The sequence below is a fragment of the Stigmatopora argus genome, chromosome 6 (assembly GCF_051989625.1).
Source record: "Stigmatopora argus isolate UIUO_Sarg chromosome 6, RoL_Sarg_1.0, whole genome shotgun sequence".
NCBI classification, from domain to species: Eukaryota; Metazoa; Chordata; class Actinopteri; order Syngnathiformes; family Syngnathidae; genus Stigmatopora; species Stigmatopora argus.
The window spans coordinates 19,503,498-19,521,738 of NC_135392.1; the positions used below are offsets into that span (position 1 = coordinate 19,503,498).

Genomic DNA, 18,241 nt, shown 5'->3' on the forward strand with positions numbered 1-18,241 from the left:
CAGCGCCAGGCGTCGGTATTAGCGGCGGAAAGAAGTACTACTCTGAAAAAGGCGCGAAATACAAAATTGGACTTACGAACATTTTTCGACTTAAACGCAATTTGCAGACATGTTCGTATGTACCGTTGTTCGTAAGTGGAATGTTCGTAAGTAGGGGAGCGTCTGTACAGTGGTACCTCGTCATACGACCGCTCGTCATACAAAATGCTCGTCTTAGGGGGGAAATTTCGATCGAATAATTCGCCCGTTATGTGGTCAAAATTTCGTGATGCGACCAAGCCAGGTCTTTTTTGCATATCTTTCGTGTATAACAATATTTACGGGCACGGAACGAATAATTCAAATGAGTTCCTCCTCGGACCAGGAAACGCACAACGCGCATGCAAAAAGAAGGCTTTCTGGGTAATGAAGTATACTCCTGCAAACAACACCCATACCTTTCTCAGAATAAAACTTCATTACCCACAATCAATACGTGGGAAGCTCAGCAATGTCATTTCCTGTTATTCTTTCTTAGGAAAGGTACCGCGTTCGTTCCTTAAAGATTATTTCTCGTTGGCAAGTGGTCGTGCTTTATCCTATTGTGAGAACATTTGTGTGCATCATTTTGGGAATATTTTGAAGGCAATACAACAGCAAACAGTCCATCGATAGCGAACGTGAGTGCAGAGGCGTGGCAAACAGCTAACTCGGCCAGAACGAAGGTAAAAAAAAATGAAAACAAAATTAGAATTCAGTTTTGTGTAAAGTTACATTAAACGTATGTTTGAGTGTCTGTAAATATGAATCCAAGTTAATTTAAATTTGTTTGTTCCGTTTACGAGTGTGTTGTCGTGGAAAAAAAACGAACCCAAACGTCTCTGTCTCCTGTCGGCGAAATCTGCCCAATTTTAGTTAGATTAAACACATTTTAATACTATTAAACCACTAGTTATGTGTTACTTTGTTAATAGATGGTGAATTAGAAGAAATAAAACATTTTTTCCAATCCAATATCCTGTTTTTGGTGTTTATTCAGAGGGCTGGAACGAATTAATTCTTTTTCCATTCATTTCAATGGAAAACGTCCGCTCGAGTTACGAGAATCTCGTCATACGAGCTCAGTTCCGGAACGGATTAAGCTCGTATCTCGAGGTACCACTGTATATATATATACAGACGCTCCCCTACTTACGAACATTCAACTTACGAACAACGGTACATACGAACATGTCTGCAAATTGCATTTAAGTCGAAAAATGTTCTTAAGTCCAATTTTGTATTTCGCGCCTTTTTCATAGTAGTACTTCTTTCCGCCGCTAATACCGACGCCTGGCGCTGTGAGAGCTCAGCTCACCCAGCATCTACCTTCTTCTTCGTTGCAATGCGGAAGTGCGTGAATGTATCTCCAGTGTGCAAAGAACCTTTTTCATTTGTATCATTAAATATCTCATGCATCCATTATTGAATACGGTTGGTAAAAAGCTAAAGGCTTCTATTGAGGGAGTTGCAAGGAAGAGGCAAGCCATTTCATTTGAAACGAGTGGCAATAATAACGAAGCTTGATGCGCGTGAGAGTGCTGAGCGTTTCACGGGCATTGAATCGTTCGACCGTCAGTACCATTTATAAACAGAAAGATGGAGCAGCAGGACCCAAATATTGAACGTTGCACAAAGTTTGCAAATCAATTAAATGATGCCATACAGTGCTACCCTATCATTTATGATGAAAAAAATAAGAAAACTGTGCAATCGTCGTTAGATCGCTTCTTTCGGCCAGTTTCTAATACATAAATCTCTCTATACAGTACTGTGCATATTCTCTCCATTTTATTAAATGTTTTTTTCAGTACAAACCAATGCGTGTTACTTATACAAGCCTTAAACATACAAATGCACTTATATAAACCTTCAATATACTTATATAGGCCTTAAACATAAATTATAATACAAAATATAGCACTGAATCAACTTACAAACAAATTCAACTTATGAACAATCGCTCGGAACCTAACTCGTTCGTAAGTAGGGGAGTGTCTGTATATATATATATATATATATATATATATATATATATATACTGCGAACTATATATATATATATATATATATTTCACAGTCTACCTTTGAATGCTTCGTTGACGCCAACATCTAGCGGCAGGATTTCTTTTGTAAATACAGCCGAAATGATCAAATGTATTGAAGAACTCGGTGCATTGAACAACTGGGTGTATTAAGAACTCGATATCCCAGCAGTCACTGCGCAGTACTTTATCTACGGGAAATAGTAGAGTCTGGGGCTGCTTGGCGTAGTTGTGTATATATATATATATATATAGTTCACAGTCTAGCTTTGAATGCTCTGTTGACGCCAACATCTAGCGGCAGGATTTCTTTTGTAAATATAGCCGAAATGACGGCGAGCACCAAATTAGTGTGCTCGCGCGACGTCATACTGGGTGTATTGAAGAACTGGGTGTATTAAGAACTCGATATCCCAGCAGTCACTGCGCAGTACTTTATCTACGGGAAATAGTAGAGTCGGGGGCTGCTTGGCGTAGTTGTTTATATATATAGTTCACAGTCTAGCTTTGAATGCTCTGTTGACGCCAACATCTAGCGGTAGGATTTCTTTTGGAAATATAGCCGAAATAACGGCGAGCACCAAATTAGTGTGCTCACACGACGTCATACTGGGTTTATTAAGAACTCGATATCCCAGCAGTCACTGCGCGGTACTTTATCTACGGGAAATAGTAGAGTCGGAGGCTGCTTGGCGTAGTTGTCCTATCGACTGATTTATTTTATTTTATCGTGATAACAATTTTAGTATTGGTCCATATATAAAGCGCACTGGATTATAAGGTGCCCTGTCTATTTTGGAGAAAATTTTAGACTTTTATGTGCGCCTTATAGTCGTGAAAATACGGTAAATTTAGTGTAAGATTAGATTAGATTTATTTTTTTCATTTAAATTTGTTTATGTTATATTACGAGCACGTTGCCGTGCAAAAAGTCTCTCTTTCTCTGTCCCTCTTACTCTCCCCACCGTGAAATTCATCTAATTTTAGTGGTATTAAACATAACCACTAGTTATTTGTTACTCTGTTAATAGATGGCGAATTAGAACCAATAAAAATCTTTTTCCATTCCAATGCAGTCATACCTCGACATACGAGTGCCCCGACATACGAGCAATTTGAGACACGAGTAAAATTTTGAGCAAATGTGTATCTTGAGATACGAGACAAATTTTGATATACGAGCAGATAGCGGACGCGAGAGGCTGCTCATAAGAACATCATGGGCACTGTCTTTCTGGTCGCAACTCCCTCCTGTAATGTCTCTGGTCGAAACTCCCTCATGTAATGTCTCTACAAGCACTGGGCGTGTTTTTTTCCCGTTAGTCAGTGCGAATGGCGGAGCGATCGCTAATACGAGAGGAGTATATACTACTTCTCGTTGGCAAGTGGTCACGCGTTATCCTATTGTGAGGACATTTGTGTGCAACATTTTGGGAATATTTTGAAGGGAAGACAAAAGCAAACAACCCTCGATAGGTTGCATCTGAAAGTCAGGGTGAAGGCGGAGCAAATCGAGCCAACCCAGGAGAAGAAAGGTATAAAAAATTAAAACAAAATTTGAATTAAGCTTGGTGTAAGGTTAGATTAAATTTATGTTTGAGTGTGTCTGCATCGTAATCCAAGTTCATTTAAATTTGTTTATGTTATGTTACGAGCGCGTTGCCGTGCAAAAAGTCCCCCCCACCCCTCTGTCCCTTTCTCTCACCCCTCCACAAAATCCGTCTAATTGTAGTACTATTAAACACATTTCAGTACTATTAAACTACTAGTTATTTGTTACTTTGTTAATAGATGGCGAATTAGAACAAATAAAAATGTTTTTCCAATCCAATCTCCTGTTTTTGGTGTTTTTTTTCAGATGGTTGGAACAAATTAATTTGTTTTTAGTTCAGTCCTATGGGAAACGTTAATTTGAGTTACGAGTAAATCGACGTACGAGCTCAGTCCTGGAACGAATTAAGCTCGTATCTCGAGGTACCACTGTATCCTGTTTTCTGTGTATTTTTTTCAGGGGGTTGGAACAAATTAATTTGTTTTTAGTTCATTTCTATGGGAAACGTTGATTTGAGATACGAGTAAATCGACATACAAGCTCAGTCCAGGAACGCATTAAGCAACCAAGTATTGTGAAATAATTAATTAATGCTTTTCCTCATGATTTTTTTCACATTTAATTTTTCATCAGTTTTATTAATCGCCACTGCTTCTTACCTGCTTGGGTTCGTGTTCCCTTCCGGAACTTTCAGAAATAATCGACACTGTATCTCCTGCATTTACTTCCTCTCCTATTCAAAGGCTTGACAGTCTCTCTATCTCGTCGTTCAATTATGACCACTTTTTTTTTTTTAATCAATTTTCTCCTTCAACTTTGTAGTGATATTAGATGAGTTGCGGCCGTATTCCCTTGCAATATCAGTCAACCGCATGCCACTTTCTTATTTTTTTTAAACATCTTTTGCTTTTCTTCCATGAATAACAGGGCCTGCTGTTTTATTTCATTCACACAAGTAATTTTAAATAAAGAACAACGTTTCTTTAACCACACGCGAAAACAAGAATTAGAACTCTGTGATAACGAACCTGGAAGAGGCTGGAGTAAGGAACCACCTAGCCGCATGGATCATCGACTTCCTCACTGACAGACCACAATATGTGAGACTCCAGGACTGTACGTCTGATGTGGTAGCTTGCAGCACGGGGGCCCCATAAGGCACAGTGCTCTCTCCACTCCTCTTCTCCCTCTACACATCAGATTTCAAACATAATACAGACACCTGCCACCCCCAGAAGTTCTCTGACGACACCGCTATTGTTGGACGAGTGACGGACGGGAACGACCTGGAGTACAGGGGAGTCATCACAGCCTTTGTTGACTGGTGTAGGCAAAACCACCTCTACATCAACACCAGTAAAACAAAGGAAATGGTCATCGATTTTCAGAGGAATCCTCAACAGACCACTCAGGTGAACATCCAGGGTACAGACATTGAAATCGTGGAGAATTTTAAGTACCAGGGTGTTCACCTCAACAACAAACTAGACTGGTCCACAAACATAGATGCCCTGTATAAAAGGGGCCAGAGCCACCTCTACCTACTGAGGAGTCTACGGTCCTTTGGAGTGTGCAGGACACTGCTGAGGACTTTTTACAACACTGTGGTGGCATCTACAGTGTTTTATGTAGTGCTCTGTTGGGGATGCGGGAGCACGGACAGGGACAGGAACAGGCTGAATAAACTGGTCAGGAGGACCAGCTCTGTTCTGGGCTGTCCTTTGGACTCTGTGGAGGAAGTGGGAGAGCGGAGGATGCTGACCAGGATGATGTCCATCATGGACAGCACCTCCCACCCCCTGCATGAGTCTGTGGAGTCCCTCCGAAGCTCTTTTAGCAATAGACTGCCGCACCCTCATTGCAGGAAGGAGCGCTTCCGCAGATCCTTCCTCCCATCAGCTGTCAGGCTCTTTAACAAAAAAATGGCTGTGTTAAGACCTACCGTATGCATGCATGTACATCTATGTGTATGTATGTATATATGTGCTTATATATGTGTATGTACACGTATGTGTGTATATATATATATATATATATATATATATATATATATATTTCAGCAACATGGTTATTTATTTATATATATACATTCATGTATTTATTTATTAACTTGCTTATTACCTATCTATTTATGTCTAAAATGCCTTTCCTATTTCTTCATCCTCACCCTCTTGCTACTGTGACAACGAAATTTCCCAAATACGGGATGAATAAAGTTATCCAATCCAATTGAAAGGGAGTTGTTGAAATAATGGATACAGGAAATGTTTTTATTTTGTAACTTGGAGCTTGTTTTAGTGTATCGGAGCAGTAATTTGCATATCAAAGGTTTTCGGAACCTGAAATTTTTGTATGCAAACGCCTAGAGCAGGGGTAGGGAACCTATGGCTCGGGAGCCATATGTGGCTCTTTCCATGGGTGCATATGGCTCGGGAGCCATATGTGGCTCTTTCCATGGGTGCATATGGCTCTCCACTAACCTGTTAGGTAAAATATGAAAATGAATGGTGATAGAGCTGAGTCCCGAACATACTAATAGGAGCATCATTGTGGCGTTGACACTACCTCTACCACCACTTTAATCATAATTTTGTTTTTTATTACACTTCTGCATGCATGATATCTTTGATACGGATTTATTAGCAACGTCATAAAAATGTTGTCAAAAGAATTCGGAGACTTTTTATACTTAAAAGTGGTGAAAGGACAAAAAGATCACACATTTTCATGTAATTTTACTTTTCAATTCTGAGAATGGCTCTCAAGAAATAACATTAGAAAATATGAATTGTTTATGGCTCTCTCCGTCAAAAAGGTTCCCAACCCCTGCCCTAGAGTCTGCTTGCAGTGGAACAAAAGTATGAGACTGAGGTGATACTCTAACACACACTTTTTTTCATGTTTTCTTATAGTTTTCTTGTTTTTGCGTTTTTATGAGGGGCTTTACTTGTGCTCTTATGGTGAAAATTTGCTCGCATAAAGAAACTCATTTTCTTGTGACGATGCTTGTATTTTAAATAACACGCAGGGTAAGGTCCTTGTATTAAGAGGGAAGATAGTTAAGAGATCATACGCCTTTTCGGTCTCAATTGTCACCCAGCAATCTGTGTTTAGTGAGCTTCAAGGCACTAGCAGAGCATACCTGTTTGAGCTTACGTATGCGTCAGAGAGGGTATTGGAAAAATATACATATTAAAATGCTCAATTTTTTTGAAGAATATAGTAAATTTTCTTTTAGCAAGGCATTCAATCGTGATATTTTGTAATCATTTTCCAGTCCCCCAACTGTGTTTGTCAATCGCTTTAACTGAGATAAAAATGAAATCTCATTTTAAAGTACTGTATGATGAAATGTGTGGCAAAGAGTTCAGATGCTTTTCCATGGAACTGTATGTACAGTGGTACCTCGACATACGATCGTAATCCATTCCGAGACTGAGATCGTATGTCGAGGTTTTCGTAACTCGAGCGAACGTTTCCCGTTGAAATGAATTGAAAACAAATTAATTCGTTTCCACGACAACGCACTCGTAAACGGAACAAACAAATTTAAAGTAAGTTGGATTAATATATACAGACACACTCAAACATACGTTTAATGTAACTTTACACAAAACTGAATTCTAATTTTGTTTTAATCTTTTTTTTAACCTTCGTTCTGGCCGGGTTAGTTGTTTGCCACGCCTCCACCCTCACGTTCGCGATCGATGGGCTGTTTGCTCTTGTACCATTCCCTTCAAAATATTCCGAAAATGATGCACACAAATGTCCTCACAATAGGATAACGCACAACCACTTGCCAACGAGTAGTCTTGTATCAGCGATCGCTCCGCTGCTCATAAGAACATCAGGGACACTGGCTCGCAACTCCCTCTTTGTAATATCTCTGGTCGCAACCGCTTTGAACGGCGCCTACGAGAGAGTTGCGACCAGAGATACTATTACAAAGAGGGAGTTGCAAGCCTGTGCCTCTGATGTTCTTATGAGCAGCGAACGAGAAGTAAAATAATACTCCTCGTATAATATAATAATAACAGGGAATGCAACAACTGAGCTTACCCACGTATTGATTGTGGGTAATGAAGTTTTTTTCTGAGAAAGAGTGCCATTGCCTATCGGCGTTGTGTGCACGAGTATACTTCATTACCCAGAAAGCCCTCTTTTCGCCCGCGCATGCGCATTGCGCGTTTCCTGGTCGAAACTCGTCTGAATAAATCGTTCGGTGCTCGTAGATATTGTTATACACGAAAGTGATGCGGCAAAAAAAGACAGTGCGCTACAATGATAAACTGCCTCTCATGTCATGGCCACCTGGCTTGGTCGCATCTCAAAATTTTGATCGTATCGCGGGCGAATTATTAGAAATTTTCATCGTACCACGAGCATGTCGTAGGACGAGCATGTTGTATCACGAGGTACCACTGTATGTGGCTATTCTTTCGTCATGTTACAGAGACCATACACTACACTGACTGTCTTTACCTTGTTCCCTAGAACACTCTCAATAGGTACCCCTGCGGCTCTGATCACACACCCAGCCCCATGGGTAGTCGAATTGCTGTGGAAGCCAAAACCATTTTGGACAGCCCCTCTGCTCGACTCACAGCTGTTGCAGTTAGTATACGGCCAAGGCATATGATTGCATTCTTGGGAGACTCCAAAGGAAAACTGCATAAGGTAAATTTTACAACAGAACGTTTGCCCCTTCAGATTCTGAAAAACACATTAATATTTGCAATTTTTGGTGTGCCAATGTGTTAATAACAACAGCAACAATAATAATACAGTCACAAAATCCGAAATTTTTGGAAAGGTGCATTTTTTTATTGGCCTGTAGTAATTAATAAAAAAGTTTGCTATACTATCAGCGATAGCATTGCACTGCTTGTGCATAGCAAAGAGGTGGAAATGGTTCTGCTTTTAACATTTTAGTATCCTGTCATATCCTGTTTGAGTTTTGCCCATTTCATTATTTTTTTTAGATGACCAATATATAAAAACAATTTCGGCTTACTCAGAGTTTGATCTCTCATAATTCGGAAATGATAACGTTGACTACAGTAATCCCTCAAATTTGCCGGATAAAGACCAGACATGACCGCGATAATCAAAAAAACGCAAAGTAGGATCACCCCTATTATTACCTAAAATAGTACACAAGTACAATGATCAAGAAATGTATTTATTAAATATTACAGTAATGAGCATATGAAGACTATAATGCATTCATACCTGTCAACCTCAGCCAATTGCTCCGCTTATTAATGATTGCAATTCCCCTTATTTAATGATAATAAACCATACAAACACAACGCGGCACATATTTACTCACATAGGGCGCACTTAAAAGTCTAAAATTTTCTCCAAAGTGGACGTGGTGCCCAATCAGTCGGTGCACATTTTGTATGCACATTTTGCATGACACTAGGCTAGCGTACCGATGTTATGCCAGCCGGTAGCGTATGTTATGCCAGCAGCTAGCGAATGTTATTCTAGCGTTTTTTTTTTAAGACAGCACAAGCAAATAAGTTTGATAGTTTAGAACTAAAAGACAATTTTAGCGCTATAAAAAAATCTCATTTGAAAAATGGTTGTTTAACAAATAAAAGATTGAGTTTACACACTTAGAGAAGGTGAGGAAATTCAATCACTCGTCTCTTAGGATTCGACAGCCGTTTCTGGCAACATAAAAATTTCAACTCTGTATGATGCACAGTTTGGATCCGACAGCCGTTTCTGGCCAAAATAAAAAAATGCAACTCTCTAAATTGCACAGTTTTGACAAACGTAGCGAAATAATCTTAACATACACACACACACACTCACACACCCATAAATCACGTTTTATAAGGATTAAAGATTAATTTATTATTGTTATTAGCACCCAATATCTTCAATAGCTCCTTAGCCATTTGACAGATTGACACCAAATTTAACGAAAAGATAGGTCATTACGTTATGTTTAACGAACACCTTTTAGTTTTTCAACAACCCACTCCATTTATTAATTATTAATTTATTACTTTTATTAGCATCTATTGTGTTCAATAGCTCCTAAGCCGATGGACGTATTGACACCAAATTTACAGAAAACATAGATAATTACCTTCTGTTTAAGGAACAACTTTTGCTTTTTCAAAAACACATTCCTTTATTAATTATTACTTTATTACTGTTATTAGCACCTATTTTGTTGAATAGCTCCCAAGCCGATGGACATATTGACACCAAAATTACAGAAAAATAGGTAATTACCTTGTGTTTAACGAACACTTTTTAGTTACACATTCCATTTATTAATTATCAATTTATTACTATTATTAGTACCTAATAGTATCTTCAATAGCTCAAGAGAGCAGAAAGCTAACATATTTCAGGTCAGGCATACTCATTGATAATAATTGCAAATGTTCACAGCTTGAGTTTACACACTTAGAGAAGCTAAAGAAATTCAATCACTCGTCTATTAGGATTTGACAGCCGTTTCTTGCAACATAAAAAATTTCCAACTCTGTATGATGCACGGCTTGGATCCGACAGCCGTTTCTGGCCTCCATAATGTCAACTCTCTACGATGCAGGGTTTGGACAAAAGTAGCATGAGAATGTTAACATAAAACATCCACCCATCCATAAATCACGCTTTATCTATTATTACTCCCCGAAACACGTTTTTTTGACGGAAAGACTCTGCGAGACACGATGGTGCTGGACACGCTGACCTAAGTGTCATTTACAAACGTCATTTTGGGGAGAATTTCCGCCAGCGAGTTTCCAGGTGCACACACATCCATCCGTACATCACGCTTTATAAGGATTAGAGAATAGTTTATGCGTGATTTATGGATGGGTGGATGTTTTCTAACTCCCACCACGACAGAAAAAAAGTGTTCAGGGGAGCACCTAGAAACTCGCTGGCGGACCAATCAGCCACGCAGTGCGTTTAGGACACCATGTAAAAACAACGATTCATACATCAATTTTGCTTTCAGCTGTAACAAATAAAAGTTGAGTTTACACACTTAGAGAAGGTGAAGAAATTCAATTGTCTATTAGGATCTGACAGCCGTTTCTGGCCACCATAAAAAAAATCATCTCTCTTCGTTGCACGGTTTGGACAAACAGCGGGAGAATCTTAACATGCACACACACACACCCGCACACATAGAAAAGGTTCACAAGTTGTGTCTGTATCTGATCTAAATAGTTGGGCGTTCAACATGCTATGCTCCACTGTCAGTCAGAGTTGTGTATTCCGGGAATTTGATTCCAGCTTTGGCGAAAGCTCGAACAACAGTGCGGACTGACACTCTGACACTTGAGCCCAGTCATCCACAAAACATTATCACTCCTAAGCCTTTGATTCTCCTCGCTGTCATATCGGCATCGACAATTCATTCCAAATCGTCACGTAAATCGTGCGACGCTCCCTGCCCGAACTACTATGTTGGCCATCTGGCATTCATCACTCCCAAGCCGTTAGCAAAGCTGTTAAATTGTGTTCGATCCATGGCTTCAGTCCATTTTCCAAGCGTTCACACCTGCATTCTGTCATTCACGTCAGGCTCTGTATAGCTCTAATGCGCTGTTTCTTTCAGTATTGACAGTGTTTTTGAGGGTTAAAAGCGCTGCGAGCACACGGAAGTCAAATGCCTTGTTTTGAATAGATTTACCGTAATGCTTGGAATGCACGGGGAGGCTATTTTTTGGGTCCTTATTTTTAAAAGCGCTGCAAGCACACGGAAGTCAAATGCCTTACCACTCCCCTGGGATGTTTTGAATGGATTTACCGTAATGCTTGGAATGCACGGGGAGGCTATTTTTAGGGTGAACGTCGTAATAAATAACTATCTAGTCGGTCTGATGTTCAATACACAAAATTAGGGAGGGAAGGCGTGAGGGCACGAGGGCGCGAGAGCGAGAGAGCGCGCTCGTAACATAACATGAACATAAATGTAACTTAAATGAATTTAGATTACGATGCAGACACACTTAAAAATAAGTTTTAATCTTACCTCTCACTAAACTTAATTCGAATATTCTTTGAATTTTTCTAATTTTCGTCCAGCTTCGCTCTTTTTGCGTTGCTTCCACCTTAACTTTTAGCCGGAGTTTTTAAAAGAAACCTATCTACAGCCACTATCCATGTTTCAAGATTCTCTCTTATGTACTTTTGACCGTCGTTCGTCGTCACAGAGTTCTGACGGTGTTTTTTTGTTGGGTTTTTCCAAGTGTAGATAAAGCAGCTGCTTCTGTTTTTACCATCATGCATCCCAAGAAAATTACCAGTACCAATGAAAAGAGGTGGTCAGTGTGGATGACGACATGGTCGAGGGGCATAAAAACAAACTTTAACTCTAGAGTTAATGGAACACTCGATGTTGCGGTGTAATAAAACGAGAAGGCAGACAATCAGGAAGCAACGAGCATTGCAACAGAAAAAAAATGCTGGATATTTAACAAACTTTCTTTCTTTGTAGAATAAAAACACATTCAGTGTTCACGATTCGCGTGATCGCCCCCTTTGACGACATCTCTCTGTTGCATTATGGAAACATTTAAAGTCGTCAAAAGCAATCGTCTTTGGATAGTTTTTTTTATTTTTTATTCAAAATGTCCGTCAACCAGCACGGAAGAAGGGCAAGTGAAATGTTACAGAAAATTCATGAGTGAAATCCAAACAGGTAAGAACCAGTATCTACTAATAAAATGGGTGAAAAATTAAATTCCAAAGAAATCATAAAACGGTAATGTTTGTTGTTGATTAATGTTGTTAATGTTGTTGTTTGAATTCTTAATGTTGTGTTGTTGTGCATGTGTGTGTGTGCCTGATTTTCTCCTCTTGTGTCCTGAACCCACGAGGCTTAACTTGCTCCGTGCTGCCCGGAGGGCCACAAGAGGGGTAAAGCAAACACACATCCACCCAAAACAAGACATGATAGTGGTTGTGTGCTATCTCTCTTTTGCGTGCCATGCCGTTCCTCTTGTTCCAATGCGTTTCTACACGGATAGATTTTGTATGCTTTATTCATTTTAAGACATTATGAATCATTTTCTTCGTATATATATATATATATATATATATATATATATATATATATATACATGTATATATATATATATATATATATATATATATATATATATATATATATACATGTATATACATACATATATATATATATATATATATATATATATATATATATATATATATATATATATATATATATATATGTATATGTGCGTGTGTGATTTAGTTCTGTGAAGTTCAGGGCTTGCATTATCAAGTTTTTTCCACTTTTTTACTGCAATTGAATATCGGCTCCATATTCCAGTTGTCAGCCTCTTCTACTAATAAATGGTACCAGTCTTGAATATCCTATATTGGTCGATCACTAGTTTTTAGCCTGCTTGTAGACACATGGCTCTTTGTATAATTATTGGGCATGGGGGTGAGCCCTGCTGTGCAAGCTACAGTAGTAGTACAATGGCATACTTTCTCATACAGCTTCATGGCATGATTACATCACTCACTGCTAGCAAACCAACCATTCATCAGTACATGGTCACTTAGCAGGGCTCTGCACTAATCTTTTGAACAGAGAGAGCGCACTGACTGGTAAAAGGCTTCTTGGAAAATGCTCATGTGATATCATTCTTTTTAAAAGTATTGCCGAAGCAATTTTTTTACCTCAATAACATTGTTAATAAATATCAAAATTTAACAAATGGTTCCAGTTAATCCCCCCCAAAAAAACCCAGTAAAAACATTTCACTATGTTGAATGGCATTCAAATGAGGTTGTATGTGCATAGACTGACAGCTTCCAGATCAGATAAACATGATTTTTGTTCAGAAACGAATGCTCCAGATAATAAAAGCTTTAAATGAGATTATGCTTGGGCCACGAAGAGAGATAAGTAATGGCTTCATCCCATGTTTTTTATTTTTAGTTTAATGGTGCTGCTATAAAAGATGTGATGTTAGATGATGTTATTTTTTCAGCTCAGCACTGTTGTATCAAAATGTTTTACATTTGTTTGTCAACCATTTATTCTCAAAATCAAATGCATGGTGGGTCTCTGCATTGAATAAATTACTGTTTGAACAGGATGGACAATTTTAGAAGCCCTGGATTGGAAAGAATTTAGGCTCAAATCCTTCACATACTGTATCGACATACCTGAAGTGTGTCAACTTCAATCACCCTCCCTTTATCTCTCTATCATAACAAGACTCCAGATTAACAGTGAGCCCCCTTATATTTTAGGGACAAAATTGCAACAAATCAACTTAAATTATTAGCAAAGGTTTTTAAAAATCAACAAAAATATTTAAGAATAACAGATTAAAACAAATTCCAGTCTCCTCCCACATTCCAAAAACATGCATGGTAGGCTGATTAGACACTCTAAATTGCCCCTAGGTATGGGTGTGAGTGTGCATGGTTGTCCGTGTCCTTGTGCCCTGCGAACGGCTGGCCACTGATTCAGGGTGTCCCCCACCTCTGGCCCGGAGACAGTGGGATTGGCTCCAGCACCCCCCGTGACCGTAATGAGGATAAAGCGGTTCAGAAAATGAGATGAGATGAGATTAAAACAAATATTTTTTAAATATAATAAAAAAATACTTTAGGGCCAGGATTGAGCCCTGTGTATATTTATCTTCCCCCAATACTATCCGCTATCACACACACGTGCATGTAAAACATGAAAAGAATGTTCAGTGATTGATTTAAATTTTTTTTCATGACTGCCGCAAGATTTTCCTTTTGGGAAGATTTTATTACGCTAATTACATATTTTCTGGAACGAAGCTGTTGCACACAAGCCCTGAAATAAAGTTTAAAGACTGAGGAACAAGAGCTTGTCATGTTACCACAAAACAGCAACTTTTGACATATAGATCTCCATCCATAACATTTTGATATACAGTGATACCATGACATACGAGTGTCCCAACATATGAGAAATTTGAGATACAAGGAAAATCCCTAGCAAATTTTTGCCGTGAGATACGAGACAAATACAGACACTGATATACATACCTCTACTTACGAAATTAATTGATTCCAGAACTTTTTTCGTAACTTGAAAATTTCGTAAATAGAGGTGTACTTTATTTGTAAATTCTATAATCCATTCCACGGTCCTCACACAACTACCAATTAAACCCTTTAAAATTGGTCAAAGTGTCCCAATGTGTATGAAATTGTATGTATAATGTGAGAAAACACAAAAATGAGAGAAAATTATAATAAAATTATTTATTAATGTCTTAAAAGCATACAAAATCTCTCCGTGTTGAAACGCATTGGAACAAGAGGAATGGTATGCAAGAGAGAGAGAGCACACAACCACTGTCTTGTTTTGGGTGGATGCATGTGTGTGTGTGTTTTTTTACCATATTGTGTCCCTCCGAGGTGGCACGGAGCAAGTTAAGCCCGTGGGTCAGGAGCACAACAGGTGAAAATCAAACTCACACATATCCACCCCAAACCCTAAGAAGACATTGACAACCACACGGACAAATAAGCTCACGTCTCATAAACGCAACATTAAGAATTCAAACAACAACATTAACAACATTAATCAACAACAAACATTAATGTTTTATGATTTCTTTGGAATTTAATTTTTCTTAGCTACTGGTTCTTACCTGTACCTTTCACTTGCCCTTCTGCCTTGCTGGTTGACGGACATTTTGAAAAAAAAAAAGTATCCAAAGACGATTGCCTTTAATGACTTTTCATAATGTAATATTATCAAAGTGTATACAGATGCTCCCCTACTTACGAACGAGTTAGGTTCCGAGTGATTGTTCATAAGTTGAATTTGTTTGTAAGTTGATTCAGTGCTATATTTTGTATTATAATTTATGTTTAAGGCCTATATAAGTATATTGAAGGTTTATATAAGTGCATTTGTATGTTTAAGGCTTGTATAAGTAACACGCATTGGTTTGTACTGAAAAAAACATTTAATAAAATGGAGAGAATATGTACAGTACTGTATAGAAAGAGAGAGATTTATGTATTAGAAACTGGCCGAAAGAAGCGATCTAACGACGATTGCACAGTTTTCTTCTTTTTTTCATCATAAATGATCCGGTAGCACTGTATGGCATCATTCAATTGATTTGCAAACTTTGTGCAACGTTCAATATTTGGGTCCTGCTGCTCGATCTTTCTGTTTATAAATGGTACTGACGGTCGAGCGATTCAAGTTGTATATGTGCAACGCTCACCACTCTCACGCGCATCAAGCTTCGTTATTGCCACTCGTTTCAAATGAAATGGCTTGCCTCTTCCTTGCAACTCCCTCAATAGAAGCATTTCGCTTTTTACCAACCATATTCAATTATGGATGCACGAGATATTTAATGATACAAATGAAAAAGTTTCTTTGCCCACTGGAGATACGTTCACGCACTTCCGCATTGCAACGAAGAAGGTAGATACTGGGTGAGCTGAGCCCTCACAGCGCCAGGCGTATTAGCGGCGGAAATAAGCACTACTCGGAAAAGAATACAAAATTGGACTTACGAACATTTTTCGACTTAAACGCAATTTGCAGACATGTTCGTATGTACCGTTGTTCGTAAGTTGAATGTTCGTAAGTAGGGGAGCGTCTGTATTTATTAAATATTACAGCAATAAGCATGTCAAAGGACTGTACTGTATTCATATCTAAATATAATGTATATATTTAAAAATGTAACTACTTTAAATACTGTACCCAAAGTGAAAATAGTTCCTCTCCGCTTGATATAAATAAATAAAAAACAGGTAAATTGGAGTTTTAGTCAGTCTTTTGTCTTCTTGTGGCCATGGGTCCATTGTCCGCGATATACGCTGGATTACTGTACTCGCCTGACGAAACATGTAACAAAACAACTTAAAAAACACCATTGTCTGTTATAAACAAATCTGTCAAAACATAGGCTTTGTTCTTGTTTTTTAAACCATGAGGACGGTCGACCTTGTTGATTAAAGCTGGCTTTACCATGAAGCCAGGCAGCACCATTCCCACACATGATGATGATGATGATGATCCATCCACACGTTCAGTTAATCTTCGAATAAAAATGTTAAGAAAGGCGTCCGCTTCCCAAAAAGTTTTGGCTGGGGCCGGATCGCGGGGCACCCCTCGCTAACCGCCAGCATGCAGTGCCAGTGCTCTCTGCCGTCCAATTCGCCGACCAAATTTTAATTCAAAATACCGTATTTACTCGCATATAAGCCGCTTTTTTCAGACAAAAAATGATGATTTAATCGAGGGTACACCTTATATGCGCATAAAAACGCCACGGATGCCGATATGGTCATTTATTTCAAAATACAGAAAAGATAAACTGATAAAACGCTAAACACAATTTCTTTTGACATCTTTGAATGAAATTCATGAAAAAACCTTGCATAAAATGCAAAACGTTCCCGTCACTGCTCGCTCGGGCACGGCCATCTTAGTGAGGTCAGGGCGCAGCCATCTTAGCGAGGTCGGAGCACGGCCATCTTAGGGAGGTCGGGGCGCAGCCATCTTAGTGAGGTCGGGCGCTGCCGTCTACATTTTTTTCGCCAAATGCGAGTAGCCTTGATTTTGAAATAGAACAAAATTCCACCTTGATTTTTTTTGTTTTATTTCTTGTTCGAAAGTGACAACTATTGGAGTAATATGAACCATCGAAAGAATTGAGATATTTTGACATTAGAAGCAATATGGCTGCCACAACATCTTAAACTTCTGGTAAGAAAATTGTAATTTCTGTAATTAGAAAGTCTTAGGTTCACCAATATTAAGGGGCCCACATATGAGAGAGACATTCATGTTACAACATGTTATGTTATAACAAAATACAAAAATATGTACCTGACCTCTTACAAAAAGTTATTCTAAGATTGATTTTGATATGGAGATGCAAAGACCTGTGCAGTACGATGAGATGAAGATGATGATGAATGACTGCACAGGTTCACGAAGAGCTTTACTGCTCCTCGGATGACGCCGCAGATGATGCAGGAGAAGCTGGATGTGGTGGCGTAGTGGCTGCAGGAAGACGTTCTTCGGGTTTTCGACGATCCAGACAGAAAGTGCTCTTTCCAGGCAGTTTGACGGATGTTACTCTCTTCCTTCTTGATATAGCGAACGGTAGATTCATTAAATCCATATTTTTTTAGCTACGGTCGCAAAGCTATTTCCCGTTTTCGACATGTCCAATAGTGTCACTTTTTCGCTAATTCATTCATTTTTCGCTGAAAAAAACAATTTTTTTTTTGCAATTTTAGGTTCATTACAAACAATCTAACACCTGAGTCATTTATATTTTCACACAATGATCATATCACTCATGACTTACTGCCTAACCAGTTGGTCATCTGCCTGCAAAACAACACTAAAACCAATTGAAACCATTTATAAGCAAGCTCTGAAAGTATTGGACAGAAAGCCAAAAACGCAACACCACTGTCAGATATAGAAAAAAAACACAAACGCCTGAACTGGGTCAAAACTGTTAGATATGCAGATGCAACCGTAGTTTACAAAATCTTCCAACTCAAAGCTCCTCCTCCACTGCAAGATTTTGTACAAAAAAATTCAACAAGGGCTGGCTCTAGAGGTGACTGTG

The 18,241-nt window shown here is 38.7% G+C and overlaps 1 protein-coding gene across 7 annotated transcripts in view; it reads left to right on the forward strand.

Annotated features, from left to right (window-relative positions):
• The window catches only part of plxnb1b (plexin b1b), a 219,861-nt gene that overhangs the window by 32,955 nt on the left and 168,665 nt on the right, over positions 1 to 18,241 (forward strand). For all 7 annotated transcript variants that reach the window (XM_077602784.1, XM_077602785.1, XM_077602786.1 and 4 more), the window contains one exon: positions 8,109 to 8,291. In XM_077602784.1, the coding sequence (XP_077458910.1) occupies positions 8,109 to 8,291 (183 nt within the window). The remainder of the gene's footprint in view (positions 1 to 8,108; positions 8,292 to 18,241) is intronic.